Source organism: Saimiri boliviensis, chromosome 2 (assembly GCF_048565385.1).
Source record: "Saimiri boliviensis isolate mSaiBol1 chromosome 2, mSaiBol1.pri, whole genome shotgun sequence".
NCBI classification, from domain to species: domain Eukaryota; kingdom Metazoa; phylum Chordata; class Mammalia; order Primates; family Cebidae; genus Saimiri; species Saimiri boliviensis.
In genome coordinates, this window is record NC_133450.1 from 11,243,222 (window position 1) to 11,261,236 (window position 18,015).

Here is an 18,015-nt window from a genome sequence, read left to right on the forward strand (position 1 = left end):
CATAATAAAGAAGAGGGGCCAGGCAGGGTGGCTCACACCTATAATCCCAGCACTTTGGGAGGCCCAAGCAGGAGGATCATTTGAGTCCAGGCATTGAAGACCAGCCTGGTCAACAAAGTAAGATCATGTGTCTGTCTGTCTTGTCTCTCTCTCTCTCCACCCCCCATATATATATATATATGCATATATATGTGTATATATATACGCACGTGTATGTATATATGTGTATATATGTGTATGTGTATATACATATGTATATATGTGTATATATGTGTATGTGTGTGTATATACAGATGTGTATATGTGTGTGTGTGTGTGTGTGTGTGTATACACACACACATATATATATTTATATATATGCACACATAAGTGAGGAGGGGGACAGAGGGGGAGGGAGGGGGGGAGAGAGAGAGAGAGAGAGAGAGAGAGAGGGAGAGAGGGAGAGAGGGAGAGAGGGAGAGAGGGAAAGAGGGAGAGAGGGAGAGAGGGAGAGAGGGAGAGAGGGAGAGAGGGAGAGAGGGAGAGAGGGAGAGAGGGAGAGAGGGAGAGAGGGAGAGAGAGAGAGACTGACTGACTGAGACCAAAGCTGGATTATTAAGATAAACAGAGGAGTACAGTGGCATTTGGCCTCCTAAATGGCCCCCAAAGATCCCCACTCCCTGATATTCATGCCCTTGTATAATCTCTTCTCCTTGAATGTGGGCTAAACCTACTGGCTCACTTCTTACAATAGAACAGAGTAGAAGTGATACCACTTATGAGATTCGGTTACAAAAGGACTGTGGCTTCCAACTAGGGCACTCTTTTCCACTCTCTGGATCTCTTTTGGGTTACCAGCTGCCATGTTGTAGAAATACTCAAGCAGCCTAAGAGAGACCCACATAGTTAGGAACCAAGGCCTGCCAGTAACTATATGAGTGAGCCTGGAAGCAAAGTTTTCAGATGAGATTGTCCAGTTAATACTTAAATTGCAGCCTTGTGAGAGACCCTGAGCCAGGGGCACTTAGCTCGCTGTGCCCAGATTCCTGACCCATGAAAAGTATTTGTTGTCCTAAGCCATTATATGAGTAATTTCTTATACAATAGATAACTAATACAAGTGTCTTGTAGGCAGTAGGGATGAAACTGTGATGAATACAGAGATGACAGACGTTTATGTCTGCAAGGAGGTCCAGGTGAAAACAGGGAGACCAGGAAAGGGCTGCCTCTACCAAAGGATGATGGATGCCTGTGGCACTGCCTTCATGTAGAGAAAGGGAGACAGGTCCAACATACACCCAAAGCTCTGCTCCCCAGTACTGACTAAGCTATGTCTACAGCTTTCCTTGACTTCTTGTGCACTATTTATGAAACTTTACTTCACTGACTGATATGATTCACTTATGCTGAGTACATACATAAAACACAAATAAGGGCTACAGGATTTTTAACCTTAATACAAAAGCTTAATTGATATTCATTGAAATTCAGGCCTGTAGGTAAAAAGTCTGAAGGTAAGGCAAGGCCATTTATTTTTAACTCAACTCTAATTTTAATAAATCATCTCTTAGGATGCACATAATAGATATTTCAAGCAAGTTTTATTTTTGTTTTATTTACCCTGGATACCAAAATTATCTGTATAATCAAGCCCATAAGACATTCTGGAAACCATAAAGTACCATGTGATCTAAATAGTGCGAAAACTGATTTATATTGTTTCCTTTAAAAGTTAAATTTTAGATACCTTTCACTATAAAACAACAACAAAGAGTAACAGCAAAATCTACAACACTGAAATAATTATTATAGTGTCAAGCATTAGAACTCAATAAAAATAATCTACAATACACTTCACTGAAGTCTAAATTCCACCATTAACTTATTTTTAAATTTGCATAAAATTGAGGGGTATAATTATAATTCTGTTCCATATATACTGCTAGTGGTGAAGTTTTGGTTTTAATGTATCCCCCACCTCAACAATGGTTCACTGTCTTGATCTACCACTAACTTCTTATGCAAAATCTCTACTGAAATTAATAGAAAGGATGTGAACAAAGACAAGAAAATTTTGCCTATATTTACAGTCAACTCACTTGAGTGAGAAAAGTTATTTCTCAATTTTATTTACTTCTGGCTCTAAATGGCCATTTTACTTACCATTTGGAAGCCTGGGGAGTATCGAAGGTCTCTTCATCAACAGAAGTCGTTAATACATTCTGGTTTACAACATTTAAATATTTCTCAATGTGAATCTGTTACAGAAATGTCAAAGTTTAAGCAATTATTGTGGACTTAAGATACTCAGCTAATTTGTTTCATTTCATTAAGTTAACACCATGAATCCTGTAATTAAGCCAAAACCACAAGATACTATGTATTATATGCTTAATGTATTATTAGGCATCTCAAGGCCAAATTACCTCAACCACCCCAAAAAGCAGAATAAACAACTGAGACTCAAAGCTTGAGTGACCTGTGGCACATTTTTTTTTTTTTTTTTTTTGACAGGGTCTTGCTCTGTTGCCCAGGATAGAGGGCAGTAGTATGATAATGGCTCACTGTAGCCTTGACCTCCTCGGCTCAAGGAATCCTCCCACCACAGCCTCCTGAGCAGCTGGGACCACAGACACATGCCACCATGCCTGGCTAATTTATTTTTTGTAGACAGGGTCTCCCTATATTGCCCAGCCTCTATGGCACTCTTCACAAATAAAACTGCACACAATAATCAGTAAAGTTTTAGCCAGGTAAATCTACTAGGCAATACAGACATGGAGTAATGTCTCTCTTAGAGGGGCTTCAAGCAAGAATCCAAGAAAGCATTTGGTCTTTAGGTAACATTATTTAAATGGGCCAATCCAAAGACTCCATCTGGGTCCAGCCCTCTCACCATCAGGTAATATGACAATGACGTGCTACAAAATACACCACATTTCTCACAGCCTTGGGAGCTGAGAGATGAAGCGGCATAGCAGAGTAAAAGTCTGAATCAAGAGCAGAGACACTGAAAATAAGAAGTCTAGAAGGTGGAGATGGACCTTATTTAGCAGATGGAACTCACCAGCTTGTTATATAACCCATTAGCTTGCTTTATCCTTGTCTGAAGACTGGATTTTCCCCTGACCTTAGATCTGTGTGTAATGATGAAGTTCCTATCTACTTTATTTCTCTGGTCCAATACTGGTATATTTCTTTAGTTTTACCCACTTGATTATAACATTATAAAAATAAATAATTCAAAATACTTAGGCTATCAGGAGAAAGTCAACTCTTATTTTTTATTTACTTTTTTCATTTTTTTTGAGACAGCATCTTACTCTGCAGCCCAGGCTAAAGTGCAGTGGGGCAATCAAAGCTCACTGCAGCCTCAATTTCCTGGGCTCAAGCGGTCCTCCCACCTCAGCCTCCTGAGTAGCTGGGACTACAAGCATGTGCCACCATGCCTGGGTAATTTTTAAAGAAATTTTTTTGTAGCAACAGGGTTTCGCTATGTTTCCCAGGCTGATCTCAAACTCCTGGACTCAAGTGATCTGTCCGCCTTGTCCTCCCAAAGTGCTGGTTACAGGCGTGTGCCACTGTGCCCAGCCAACTCTTATCTTTTAGAATCTCAGTAAATCCCAGAAAATCTACAATATTTTAATCAGGCATATTGTTGGATTAACAGTAATTATTTTTCATCACTTCTTGGCCTTTTGGCTAAGATCAAGTGACAGTAATTATTTTTCATACTCCAAGTTATTTTTATAAAACCACATTTTAGGAGTTGTCATTGCATAGTCTTACATTTAACCTACTTAAATTATTTGTCAACTATGACAATATAAATCAGTCAGTTAATAATTATGATGAGAACAAATAACAAAATAAGAATGCTGAGGACCATCCTAAATTCAGCTTTGTACAGAATTACTCAGGGTCCTATGAGAACCACAATTCTTTTCTTCTAGAGGATGCTTTGTCTCCTTCCAGTATTTTATTTAATATCTCAAGCTCTACTTACTCTTAAGCCCGTTTCAGTCCTTTTGATTGCTGTTTCAAGACTCTGAATGTCTAGAGTCTCTCCTTTTTCCTCAAGTGAGAATTTTGTTAATTTCTCCTTTAACTGATAAAGGTCTTCATGGACCTATAGGTATAAAAATGAAAAATACTGAAAGAATTCATAGTCCATCTATAGCAGATATTTAGGTTTGTAATGTACTTGAATTGGTAGAGCCATAAAGCTGATTTTATGGTATTCATTGAAAAGGACCACCTTTATGCATCTAAGATATCCTTTATTGAGAATGCTCTGTGATTGTCTCTCAGATTGCGAAAAACGATGCTTTCATATTATTTCTGTTTTTCCTTCTCCCATTAGAAATGGATTTGAGATAAAACTGCAACTCAAATGGTTTCTACTTTCCTTTTTCTTTTTTTTTTTTTTTTTTTTGAGATGAAGTCTCGCTCTGCTGCCCAGGCTGGAGTGCAGTGGCAGGATTTCGGCTCACTGCAACCTCCAACTCCTGGGTTCAAGCAATTCTCCTGCCTCAGCCTCCCAATTAGGTAGGATTACAGGCACATGCTACCATACTGGGCTAATTTTTTTGTATTTTAGTAGAGACAGGGTTTCACCGTGTTGCCCAGGCTGGTCACGAACTCCTGAGCTCGGGCAATCCACCCACCTCGGCCTCCCAAAGTGCTAGGGATTACAGGAATGAGCCACCACACCCATCCCGGTTTCTGCTTTATTAAGTGGTAAAAGAGCTGAGTCCGAGATAATAAGAGGTTTGTGCCAAATTCCAATTTCTACAAATTGGTTAAGAGGAAGGAAAACAAACTGCCAGCAAAGAAGCTGTAGCAGAACCAACGTCTTTCAAAAAAGTATTGTAAACGTGTTGTCAGCGCCTGTTGGTTTTCCATCCTAGGCTGGGTCTTCCCCACTTACTGCTCTGAAGAAGTAGTTCGTTAGGTGTTGTGACCTTGATTTTGGTTTATGTAGTGAGAAATGAAAATTATCCCTGAAGAAAAAGGAGCATATGTTATTAAACATTTTTCCTTCAATTTGTATTTTCCTTGGAAATGATGAACATCTCTCCAACATCAGGCACCCTTAAAATAAAATGGGCACTATGAAATTAGGAAGCACAAGATTCTCTGCATTCATATTAAAACCCAAACTTCAGATAAATACAGATGGCACCAATTATTGTATGGGCTGCTGCCACAAGAAAAACACTTTGTTATGCAAATTTATGAACCCAACACCTGTTTCAGCAACAGTCACACCAATAACAATCTGCAAACTGGGTTGCTAAAGGCATTTTGAAGAAGGTACTTTTTCTGCTGGTATAACTGGACTCAACACTGATCCAGCCTGTGTTAGTGATTATTCTCAAATGTTCCCATGGAGCCAAGTATTCAAAAGATCAGAATTTACATCGTTTCACTGATGGGCATCACAGTCTGGCTGATACATCTGGTTATTTGAACTCTGCACAAATTGTCATGTAAGGCCTTCAGAACTCACAGATCGAAATTTCACCACACCTACTGCTTGCTTGTAAGCACTAAGGATAAAGATGTACTTTTTTCTATTGTTTTATCCAAATTACTGCTGCAAGCTGATTTGCCATCTAGTGTCTGAAAATATTTGGAAAGTACAGAGAGGCAGTTCAAGGGCAAGGCCTTTCTAGGCCTGCATTTTTTTGGTTCCTCCTTTGAATGTACTGACTTTCCCTATTCTAGTATCTGCAGCTCCATGTATCTTTCTGCAATTACATCTATCAGCTACTAGAGGGAGAGAAAACTGTACCAAAGGTGTTTTTTTTCCCCCTACCCACCTGGTGTGGACAAAGATACTTCTTCACAGAGTTGTCTCTCAGATTGTGAAAAATGATGCATTCATATTATTTCTGTTTTTTCTTCTTAAATCCGTAAGAAATAGATTTAAGATAAAACTTTAAGATAGTATGTAATAGGCTTGGTACATAGCAAGAACTCAATAAAACTCATAATTCCTAGCTTTATCACCTATTAGTCACATGATTTCCACATATATCCAAATTTTCTGAATTTCTAATTTCTTTGTCCAGAATAGATAAGAATTGCCTTACCTAAAATTGTTGAATGAAAACAAGGTAATACGCATGAAAATGAATCAATATAGGCTTCGGTGCTGACAGACATGAACTGGAATCCTGCTGTCTTCTTTACTAAACTGAACTTGGGAAAGTTACTTAGCCTCTTAGAGGCTTAGTGTTCTCATCTGTAAAATGGGAATAATAATAGCTAACTCTGAATAGTTGTAAGAGTAAAATGAGTAAAAATATAAGTACTTTATACAGTGCTAAGCACATGGGGGGGGAACTGAACAAATGTTAATTCTCCTTTTCTGAAGTGTAAAACCTAGTGAATCTCCTCACACTATAGCTGATACTCCTTAAATGTTAACTGAATTGCTCCCTATTCTTTCTCAAGTTTTTCCTTTTCTTGCTAGATATTTTCTCCTCCCCTCTTAACAACCACCCACCTGTTTGTATAATTGCGATAGAGACAAGTATTACAGAAAGAGTTACACTAGACTTGGGTAGAAAAAGATACTGAGTTCTAAATCTCTGTTCTTTCTTCCAACAGATCCAATCTACCATATTGAAATTTTACACCTCATCCATCATCTCTGTGATCATGAAACACCATTCTTTCCATAAATTTTCTACTTGGAGAAAGATTGTTATTTTGACAATTTGGGGACAGAGCTACTTAATGAGTAGTCCTTGAAAGATTTAATGCAGCAAAGATTTGCTCTAGAATTTACAAGAGCCACAAAACCAGACTCTATATTGTCAAAAGCCATATAAAATTCCATTTGCTTCATCTCTGCTAAAGATAGAGTTTGGCTGAGTTATTCTCATCACCTCAATTATTTTTAATTTCATTTTTTTTTTTTTTGACATGGAGTCTCACAGTGTTGCCCACGCTGGAGTGCAGAGGCGCAATCTCGGCTTACTGCAACCTCAGCCTCCTGGGTTCAAGTAAGTCTCCCTGCCTTGGCCTCCCAAGTAGCTAGGATTACAGGGGCCTGCCACCATGCCTGCCTAATTTTTACATTTTTTACTAGGGATGGGGGCTTTGCCATGTTGACCAGGCTGGTCTTGAACTCCTGACCTCCTGACCTCAGGTGATCTGCCCACCTTGGCCTCCCAGAGTTCTGGGAATACAGGCATGAACCACCACACCTGGCTAACTTCATTCATTTTTATATTGTATGCACCTGACAAATCAGAGTGGTTGATAAGAAAGACAATGAAAATAGCAAACTGTTAACTGAGCTTCCCGATTTCCAAGATCAGGGTAAACACACAATTGCTGGATTTTTGTGTTAACACGCAATTGTTGGATTTTAACTAAAAAGCTAATTTTGAATCATAAGGTCAGGTAATACTTGTTACACAAACGTGTTTAATATTTGAGTCAAGCAAGCATTTATAAAGATATATTAAAAAGACACCACATTTTAATGAAGCATAAAAACAAAGCTTCTAAGAGTTACAAAGCATTATTGGAAACATGCCAGAGTCACGACCACACTTCTGCAAGATTACGTCATAAACATGCCATAGCCTATTTAAGGATCAATACATATTGGATGTATTCATGGGCAAGATGCTTTACTTCTTTGTACCTTAGTGTCTTCTGTAAACTGGGGCTAAAAAATAATACCTACAACATCTTTGAGAACCACTGGTCTAAAAAGCTGTTTCATATATCAGATTGAAACACACACCTAACTGACCGTATTAGGGTGAAACAAGTAGAAATTTAAAGTACCTCTGCTTTACAGTCTATTGCCCGCGCACATATGCACACACATTCACTCACGGACTTGCCAGAAACAATTTGATTGCCTAGGCTAACCACAAAGGAAGTCTACTTTTACATTAAATTATGTAGCTTTGGGGAAATTGGGAGAATTTGGAGTCAGAAGTGGATCTAATCCAAATTATACGTCCTATGAAAGAAGAAAGTGAAGTCCAGAGAGGTGAAGTGACTAGCTCAAAGTCACTACTTGTGAGAATGTCAAAGGCATGGTCAGATCTTAGCATTCGGACTTCCCCTCAAGCGCTTTCCACTAGACATACTAATTATTGGTAGCCTGTCTGAGGGAAATAAATCATAGCCTCAAGTAGAAGTAGAATCCATCTTGGCACATTTGGGTGGTGTTACATACTCACAAATTTTCAGGATTCACTGGGAAAGTAGGTAAAGTCTTCCAAATTTCCTCACTATACATATTCTACATGTAGAGAATAGAATTTTATACTATATAGAAATCAGCCTTAATAATCCGGTTAACTACATGTAGGCTGTCTTCCTCTACATAAGCCCTTTACTTAGTATGTCCACAGTAATCCTTTAAACAAGTAGGGGTGCAGGTCAACATGGATGTAACTGTTAGGTCTTCTGACCCATTTCACAATTCGGTGTCAACAGTTGTCTATTACTCTAATGCTGTATCCTAGGTAGCAGTCTCCACTATTCTAATTATTTGGAATCTATAAAAAGAGGGGTACGTGCAGCAAAGAATTAACCTTACCCAAAGAGGGGTCCAGTCTTTGCCTTTGGCTACTGGGTGGTTATCTCTAGGCCCCAGGATATCCTGCCTGATAGACATGTCTTTGTGGGCTTTGGCCACCAGACAGTGCAACAACATGATTTATAATGGGTGTTTTGATCCATGCTGTTATCAGTTCAAACCTCTGGAGCAGTGGGAGAATAAAAGTATCCAGGAAGGGCTGGAGATCAATAGTCAGCCATGAGGGCAGTGTGATATTAAGCCCTCGTAAAAACTCTGGACACCAAAGCCTTATAGAAGGTTGTCTAGTTGCAACATTCTATGCATATTGCCACATATTGTGGCTGGAAGGAAGTAATGCAGGTAAGGACATCCATGACTCCACAGGGATAAGACGACCAAACGCTCTGTGTTTGGACCCCTCCTAGACCCCATGCTATACATCTCTTCCTTTGGCTAATTTGGATGCTTTCCCTATAATAAAACTGGAAGCCTGAGCACAGCACTTTCCTGAGTTCTATGAATAGTTCTAGTGAATCATTGAATGTGAGGGTGGCAGTGGGGCCCCTAAATTTGTACAAAGCTGGTCTGAAGTGAGGTGGTGCTGGGGACCCTGGAACTTGCAGGTAGTGTTGAAGTTAGGGCAGTGTTGTGGGGACTATTCCCTCAGACTTTGCAGTTTGGCTAAAATCATTGCCAGGTGATGGTGATAAAAGATCAGGAAAGATTTAGGTATGCTTCTTAATGGGGAAGTCTATGAAATTGGTGAGTTCAGGGGCTTGTATTTGGGAGAAGGTAGATTTAGGGGAAATCTCTCCTAGATGGGAGTTAAGAGATCAAAATTCTGACCGAAAAATTACATCTGTTAGAAGAGCAAGATCCACTTCAGACGTACTGAGTGACAGTTCTGATAGAGTGACCTCAGGCAAACGACTTCAAGACTTAGTACTGAGTACTAGCTCGCACAGACCCCCACCCAGGTAGCACTGAAGGAAGTGAGAGGCAGACACCCAGATAGAACAGCCAAGTGGGTGTATCCTAGGGGCCAGGAGCCTTCGAAACTGAGAACCCCAGGGGCTGACAGCATTCCAGGCAGAAAGCCCCGAGTAGACGCTGACCCATGCATTTCTTCTCTCTGAACAGGTGATCATTATTAACAGGTGTTTGGTATTTTTTCATAACACAAAACACGCCAAGTAGTCAGCTGGTGCCCACTTACCATTGATCACAAACAAAAAAACATTCTAAAAAGTATTCTCCACAAGGGAGCCATGGGGGCAGGGTCAGATAGCTTAAAGAATTGTTTCCACAGGTGTATGACATTTATATATTGTCCTGCCACTTTGGAATGCCCCAAGTAGTTTGCTACTTGGGGATGGGGGTGGCTAGGTTTTCCTTACCATCATTCTTCCTAGCAAACAATGTATTCTATCGCACCCTCAGCATTCATCAATATTCATAAACGTAATATTTCTCAACATTAATATTCATAAACAACATTTATCAACAACTTAGTCAAATGCAGCTGTTATATATGTGATAGTTAAAACTCATGATATTTGTGGAAATATCTTAAGGCTACCACACGTAAATGTGAAAACAAAATACTACAACCATCTCAGAAACACCTGAGTGCAACTGTTGAGCAATATATTGGTAAAGTCAAGGCTTTCTTGACATTTTCCCTCTCATATTAAAAAGCTCTTTCACACCTGTAATCCCAGTACTCTGGGAGGCCAAAGAGGGCGCATCACGAGGTCGGGAGTTCGAGACCAGCCTGGTCAATATGGTGAAACCCCGTCTCTACTAAAAAACACAAAATTTAGCTTGGCATGGTGCCACGCGCCTGTAGTCCCAGCTACTCAGGAGGCTGAGGCAGGAGAATCGCCTGAACCTGGGAGGCGGAGGTTGCGGTGAGCCGAGATCGTGCCGTTGCACTCCAGCCTGGGCAACAAGAGCGAAACTCCGTCTCCCCAAAAAAAAAAAAAAAAAAAAGTGCTTCAGCGTGAGGTGAATTTTTCTGAAGTTAAAGTTCCGGGTGAACGGTTTGAGAGTTTTCCCAGAGGCAGAATATCGTGCTTCTGGGGCGTAACCTCCAGGGTAAGTCACCGGGAGTGTGCTGGACCATGGGGGAAGGTCAGGGTGGGCATTTTTGGGAGGCTCTCGCGTGTTGGACGCAGTCTAGGGACGGGGCCCCAAGTGGGTGGGCGCCGGCAAATCGACGCGCCGGGCCTCGCTCGGAAGTGGCGCGGCTGGGCAGAGCCGGGGAGGGCCCGTTTCCCACCTGGATTAAGATGGATCCGACAGGGTCGTGGTTTTCAATGTTCTGAGCCATGGCTAGGGCAGAGGGAACTGCTCCCTCCGCGGAGGCCCGGTCTCCAAGCGCGGAAACCTTCAGCCACGGGCTCTGATCCCCATGGCAACACCACGCGCGGCCCGGCCTGTTCCACGCTGGGAGCGGCAGGGGGGGTGGGGGCGGGGTCAGGCCAGCCTAGTCATTCCGAGAACGCCGTCCCCGGCGTGTCTCCCCCTCGCGCCGGCGGCCGTGGTGCAGCCCAAGGCGGAAGCGGCTGCCTGAAGGAACCGGCTCGCGAACGCAGCAATGGCTGCGGGCGTACCCTGTGCGCTGGTCACTAGCTGCTCCTCCACCTTCTCTGGGGACCGGCTGGTCCAACGTGAGTAGATAGGCGCCTGGACCGACCTCCAAGGCCCCTGAGCCTCGGCGGCCGGCGGCCGGAGCACCATGGCCTCTGTGGGCCTTGTCACCGCCGTGGGCCCTGTGCTCTTCCTCCACTCGGTCTAGGCGCCCAGTCTCCCCAGGTGGCTGCCCTTAGCTCTTAAACTCGTGCTTTTCTGCCCACCCGGCTCTCTTCCGCGTTGCTTTCGGTTTCTCGTGTGAAGTGAGACTGATTCCCGGTCTGCCCTGCCCGGCCCAGCCCGCTGGTTTTTGCGAGGATCCGTTGAGATGAACCTGAAGGCTCTCTGGAAATTGCGCTAGGTTACAGGAGTGTAAGGTGCTGGAATTGTTGATATCGTGATGTTTGTTGCTATCCTTGCTGCTCCAGTAGTGAGTGTTTCCTCCGAGTTCTTGGCTACATCTTTATGTGTACATTATAAGACTTGTTAGCTTTGTCCCCTCCGCTCTCGTTATTCACGCTTTTCTTCTGAGGCGTGGGCTCTCTGCCAACAGCAGTTTTTGAGTATAATTGGGCCTAGTGCCTTTGCTTATAGACCCTCATAATGGCTGTCGGACTTAGTAACTCTTTGAAGAGAGAACATGGGACTGGATTGTAAGCCAACTCTACCACTAAAGGGCTCTGTGAAGTTGAATTATATGTAACTCAAGACTTCTGTTTTAAGTGTAAGGTTTAGAATCAGAGCAGTGACTTAGCTGTATGATCTTGAGCGAGTCACCTAACCTCTCTGCCTTTCCTTTTTTCTTTTTTTTTTTTTCTTTTTTTTAAGAGACGGGATCTTGCTCGCCCAAGCTGGAGTGCAGTGATGCAATCATAGCTCACTTCAGCCTCGAACTCCTGAACTCAAGTGATCCTCCTGCTTCAGCCTCGCAAGTATCTGGGACTACAGGCTCACACTACGAAGCTTGGCTAATTTTTATTGTTTATTTATTTATTTATTTATTTTTTTTTTGGTAGAGCTAAGGTCTCGCTATGTTGCTCAGGCTGGTCTCCAACTCCTGGTTTCAAACGATCCTCCCGTCTTGGGCTTCTAAAGTGCTGAGATTACGGGCTTGAGCCAATGTGGCTACCTAGCTACCCTTCACTTTCTCTTTTTGCTTACTCTCTCTCTCTTTTTTTTTTTTTAAATACAGGGTCTCACTCTGCTGCCCAGGCTGGAGTGCAGTGGCGTTGTCTCTGCTCACTACAACCTCTGCCTCCCGGGCTCAAGGCATCCTTCCACCCCAGTCTCCCGAGTAGCTAGGACTGCCGGCAGGTGCCACCACTCCCGGCTAATTGCCCGCCCCCTCTCCCCATCTCACGGGATTTGGCCACGTTGCCCAGGCTGATGTACAACTCCTGGGCTCAAGTGATCTGCCTGCCTTGGCCTCTCAAAGTGCTGGGATTCCAGGTGTGAGCACCGCGCCTGGCCCCTTCACTTTTTCTGTCTATAACATAGGACTAATTTTCACAAGATTGTACTTAACCCAGGGTCTGGCACATAGTAAACATTTGATAAACGATAGACATTATTATTAAGGCATATCACTCTCTCCGTAACCCTCAATTACCTGAACCTTAAAATGGAGCATATGAGCCCATTTCAGGAATATTTGAAGGACAGATGATGTGACATTTTGAATGCACTTTGTAAACTCTAAAGCATTGTACAATTATAATTTCTTTGCTAAACCTGTCAAATGACAATTAGGTAAGATACCCCTTCAGTGCAAATATATGAGTTCGTTATCATTTGTGATCACTTAGAAAGTTCCTTGCTAGGGTAAAAGCTTAGTTATAGCTTTTAACTAAATGATAATCACCTGGTCTAAATAGGCTATTTTCTTAACCTTTAAGCAGCGCTCCTTCCCCTTCCCTCCCTCCTTTTCTTCCTTCATCTTTCTTTCTGTGTTTGATTGTAAAACTAATACATACTTAAAATTTAGCATACAGAGAAAAGAAAACAGCCATAGCCTCCTTACCCAACTACAAATACTGCTAACATTTCTTTCCAGCCTTTGTTTCCAATGCAGTTTCTTAAAAAGAAATTGTAATCACATTCAATACACAATTATTTTTGTTCTGTTTTTGATTTTTTAAATATACAATTCTTATCCTGAGATTTATTAAACATTAGTTTCTCACATATATCCATCTAGTGCATAAACCAGGTTTGCTCAAGATTCTTAAAAACGTAAATAACTTTCCAAAAGACTTATATGCATTTGCATTTGGACTCCTATTAGCAATACATGAGAGTCTTTTCAGGAGAATCTTAGAAAAAAAATTTTTTGAGACATTGCCTTGCTGTGTTGCCCAGGCTGGAGTGCAATGGTGGGGTCTTGGCTCACTGCAACCTCCACCTCCCTGGTTCAAGCTATTCTTGTGCCTCAGCCTCCTGAGTAGCTGAGATTACACGTGCCTGCCACCACACCTGGCTAATTTTTGTATTTTTAGTAGAGATGGGGATTTCACCATATTGGCCAGGCTGGTCTCGAACTCCTGACCTCGTGATTACCTGCCTTGGCTTCCCAAAGTGCTGGGATGACAGGCATGAGCCACCACTCCAGGTCCAATCTCAGGAATATTAATTATTCTGATGGCTGTGGTGTTCTGTTGTGTGCTTTAATGATCATAATGAGCAAACATGGTCGCTACCTTGAAGTAGCTGATTACCTGTAGTTAGCAAATAGTAACATTGTCCTTCTGTAAAGCATATTAGCATTATTGAGGGTAAAATGAATTCTGTAAAATAACCCATTTTATCTCTGTAAGTAAAATGCTCTTAGATAATTCCAATTTGGGTTAAAATTGGATGACATTTCCATTGCAACTCATTACTGTCATGCAGTAAAAAATGAGGAATAGTGAGCACATTATTTGAATAAGGAAAAGTGAACCATGAAAGAGGGCTTATCATTTTTTCCAGTGTTATGAGTAGGATAGCAGTGGATAGCATTAAAATGAAGTATTTGCTGACCATTAAATCTTTGACTGTAATTAAAGATAGGATTAAATTAATCCCAGGTTGACTGTAATTTTGAAATAAGAGATGGAGTCCGCCTAATATTTTGTCAAGTGTTTTTTAGATTGAATCGGATCTACCTTTTTGGAAAGGTTTGGTTCTACTTCATGTATCAGCAAGAGAAACCTTTAGGGGTCTCCAGTTTCTCTTTCCTTGGACGTCTGCTCTATCTTATCCTAGTGCTTTTAACCACCAGTGGGAAATATAACCAGGTAACAGTTTATTAGTAACGTTCTTAAAACAATCCAAGCACAGCGTCCATGCTTATAATTCCAGCACTTTGGGAGGCCAAGGCAGGAGGATCATGTGAGCCCAGGAATTCAAGACCAGCCTGGGAGATCCAGTCTCTACAAAATAAAAATGTTAATAAATTAGCCAGGGGTGGTGGTATGTGCCTGTTGTCCTAGCTCCTTCGGAGGCTAAGGTAGGAGGCTGGGTTGAGCCTGGAAGATCGAGGCTGCAGTGAGTTGTGATTGCGCCACTGCCCTCCCGCCTAGGTGACAGAGCATGACCCTGTCTCAAATAGACACACACACTTAAGAATCAGTAGGCTTCTACTATGGGTAAAGTGCATGCATGGACTTCATTAGAATTGTTTTATTTTTGTTAGTCAAAGGCCTTATTTGCAGTATTCTGGGTGGACGGACGTCTGACATCAGATAAAAGGGACGTTACTGACAGGATAGATATTTTAAAGGGAAATGAAGCCTCAGGATGCTTGAGGAACTTGTAAGGTAATACATGGCATGAGAGCAAATGTCTACTCCACTACCAGAGGTCTTTCCACCTCACATATATTTTACAGAAGTTTTACTTCGTTCTGGGAAAGTATATTCTGATGAATATTTATTAAACACAGAGACAGTCTCTGTTCAGTTACTGCAGCTAAAATGATGGCTAAGTTACTATTCCTGCCCTTGAGAGGAATGTGGAAAGTGTATCCTCCATAGGCCAGGTGCAGTCTCTAATCCCAGCGCTTTGGGAAGCCAAGGTGGGTGGATCACTTGAGGTCAGGAGTTCGAGACCAGCCTGGCTAGCATGGAGAAACCCCATCTCTACTAAAAATGCAAAAATTAGCTGGACATGGTCACGCATGCCTAGAATCCCAGCTACTCAGGTGGCTGAAGCAGGAGGATCTATTAAATGCAGCAGGCAGAGGTTGCATTGAGCCAAGATCATGCCACTGCACACCAGCCTGGGTGACAGTGAGACCCTGTCTAAAAGTTTCAAGAAAAAGGAAAGGAAAGAAAAGAAAGTGTATGTTCCACCTGTAAAAATGGTAAAATGAAGATACCTAAGTTTTCACATCTTATTATACTTCCCTAGAAGGAACTTTAGGTAGAAAAGTCCCTGGAAACTTGTTTGGTTTTAAAGTATGTAATGCCAGCTCAGCAACTGTAGTCCAGTTTCTACATCTGAACAAACATCTGGAACATCTGGAACAAAATTCTTTCTTTTAATGAAATGTAGGAATTTGGAGCTCTTGCAGTCATAACAAGCATTTATATGTATCAGTACTTTTATCAAGCATGTTTTCACATCATTTGGTTCAGTCTTTGTATCCTTGTGAAGGTAGGCTATGTCCATTTTACAGATGAAGAAACTGCTTTGGGAATACTAAATGACTTGCCCAAGTGCTGGGGCATATGTTCAAATTTAGGATTTGTATGCATGGGAATGTGTGACTGTAATGTGTTGAGATTCCTTAGCAGTCAGAACTATTTAAATTTAAGATGGTGGCATTGGTGTAAGCAATGATAGAGAAGATAGCTTCTAAACTGTTTTAAAATATGCTCACATTGCCATTTGGGATGATTGAATTCTTTTTTTTTAAAAGGCAAAATTGATCTTTTAATAGCAACAGCATTATAAAATAATTCTGCAAAATTCAATTTTATAATTGAAGTAACTTATCACCATTGTAAGAACTAAACAAATTAATTAAAGAGATTCTCAACTCTTTAGTAATTACTTCAGAACCACAAAAAGGCATCACAAAGAAGGAACGGATATGCACTCCACAGTCCAAAAGAAATGAATTATTATGTCTATCATACTGCTACTTCTTCCTAAAATTACTACATTTCTTTCAAATAACTAAGTTAAACATAAAAGCTGCAAATAGAGGGGAACCTACCATACACAACATTCTGATAGATTGACAGTATATTTATGAATATGTGTCCTCACAGGTATGTAGACAATAGATCATAAAGATGTTGACAGGACTATAAAATAATAAAACTGAAAAGTCAGAAGGCGCATTCTAAAGAATATAAAATGAAAGAAAATGAAAATATACTAATAAAGTAAAATTATCTAGAAACTACTATTTGAGGCTTTAAACCCAAAAAAAAACCACACACACATTTAAATGTTATGCAAAATCAAAAAATATTTTCTTACAAAGTTTAATGGGCTTTTTAATGATCATTTAGCTAAAAAAAACGTTTAAAAATTCACAACAGAAATAAGAGAAAATAAAATTTTCTTCCAATTTCAATATTCTGTATAGTACCTCACCTTCTCCTAATTTTTCCTTAAACTAAAAGGAAACCAGGTAATATTAGTGTGGCGGAGAGTTGACTGTAGATTCAGTGTGATTTTCCTGATCCTGCTTTTCTTCATGTGGGGAATCTGGTTCATTTCTGTTACATTCCTCCTCACTGGAATCACTGTCCGATCTACCTTCCTCCACTCTGACAGACTGCTTGTCATGAGAAGAACTTTCACAGGCTTTGTCTGTGGGAACAGCTCCTTTCCGCTGGGGCAAGATAGTAAAAAATGCTTCTTGCCAGTCTCTTGTTTCCAGGTATTCCAGAATAATCTCAAACACACGATTAACAGCCAAAACTTTTCGACTATTCATCTTCGCAAAATTTCCAAGTGGGAGCTGTGTATGATTGATTCCATAATCCGATGCTTGTTTATATGTGACTCCCTTGCGATGGTTGTGATCTACTAATCCTCCAATCACATAGGCCTTTGATTCATCTAATTCCTTCAGTATATTAGGTGAATCTGATGTAAGATAAATCAGGTCTTCTTTTTTTATGAGTTCACTATAGTGCTCTGGTTTGATATGGATATCCTTCCAGTTGACCCATCCTTTGTCATTTTCATCCATGTTCTTTTTCAGCTGGCCTCCATGGCTTGTCAAGTAAAGCTGCACAGGATGCAGTGCCCGTCGGTTTTCTGTTGAATTTGCTTATGAAGTTGAATTTGCTTATGAAGTTTCTTAATGTCCTTTAATACCATTAAGTCGTCAAAACTACAGTCAATGATAAGGCGAAGGGTGCTGTGAACATCTCTTCGAACACGTTTTCTGTCATTTCCATCTGAGTGTGATTCCACTTGACATTGTCGCTGCAATTTCTTCCTCTTGCGTTTTTCCTTCTGCTTTTGTTTGTGGAGTTCCCGTTGTTCTTCCCATTGTTTCCGTTTTATTAGTTTTTTCATTTGCCTTTTAGATATTGGTTCCGATCCTTCACCTAATCTTGGCTTCTGGCTCTCCTCTTGATCTTCATTTAAGCCTTGCTTTTTGTCAACGTTAGAAGTTTCAATAAATGCTGGCAACATTTCAGATGACATTATTTGGTACCTCTGAAAAACAACGAGCTGAAGAGTTTACAGGGAAGTGAAAGCTAAGAAAAAAAGCCTTCTTGGGTTGGCCTGGTTACCGCTCCCGCTTCCTTCCACAGAAACTTCAATTAGCAATAATCGCGCCTCGGATAAACCTCATTGGCTACGATACTCCACAGAAACTTCAATTCCCAGAG

General features: G+C 41.1%; 2 protein-coding genes and 1 pseudogene across 6 annotated transcripts in view; 1 reads left to right on the forward strand and 2 right to left on the reverse strand.

The window, feature by feature from the left end:
* Positions 1-10,958, reverse strand: part of IQCH (IQ motif containing H) — a 267,605-nt gene extending 256,647 nt beyond the window's left edge. The window contains exons 1-3 of one of the 3 annotated variants that reach the window (XM_074392752.1): positions 10,821-10,958; positions 3,986-4,108; positions 2,143-2,237 (exon numbers count right to left, since the gene is read on the reverse strand). In XM_074392752.1, coding sequence (XP_074248853.1) covers positions 2,143-2,237; positions 3,986-4,108; positions 10,821-10,871 — 269 coding nt within the window. In that variant the 5' untranslated portion in view covers positions 10,872-10,958. Of the gene's footprint in view, positions 1-2,142; positions 2,238-3,985; positions 4,109-10,820 lie in introns of those variants that run through there. The other 2 variants (XM_074392750.1, XM_074392751.1) reach the window with 2 other exon arrangements.
* AAGAB (alpha and gamma adaptin binding protein) overlaps positions 10,574-18,015 on the forward strand; it is a 54,062-nt gene continuing 46,620 nt past the window's right edge. The window contains exon 1 of one of the 3 annotated variants that reach the window (XM_074392758.1): positions 10,574-10,636. Coding sequence is in view for 1 of the 3 variants with exons in the window: in XM_003929698.4 (XP_003929747.1) it covers positions 11,139-11,211 (73 nt within the window). In the remaining 2 variants the exon portion in view is untranslated. Of the gene's footprint in view, positions 10,637-11,091; positions 11,357-18,015 lie in introns of those variants that run through there. The other 2 variants (XM_003929698.4, XM_074392759.1) reach the window with 2 other exon arrangements.
* LOC120364029 (tRNA methyltransferase 10 homolog A pseudogene) lies at positions 16,735-17,939 on the reverse strand (annotated as a pseudogene).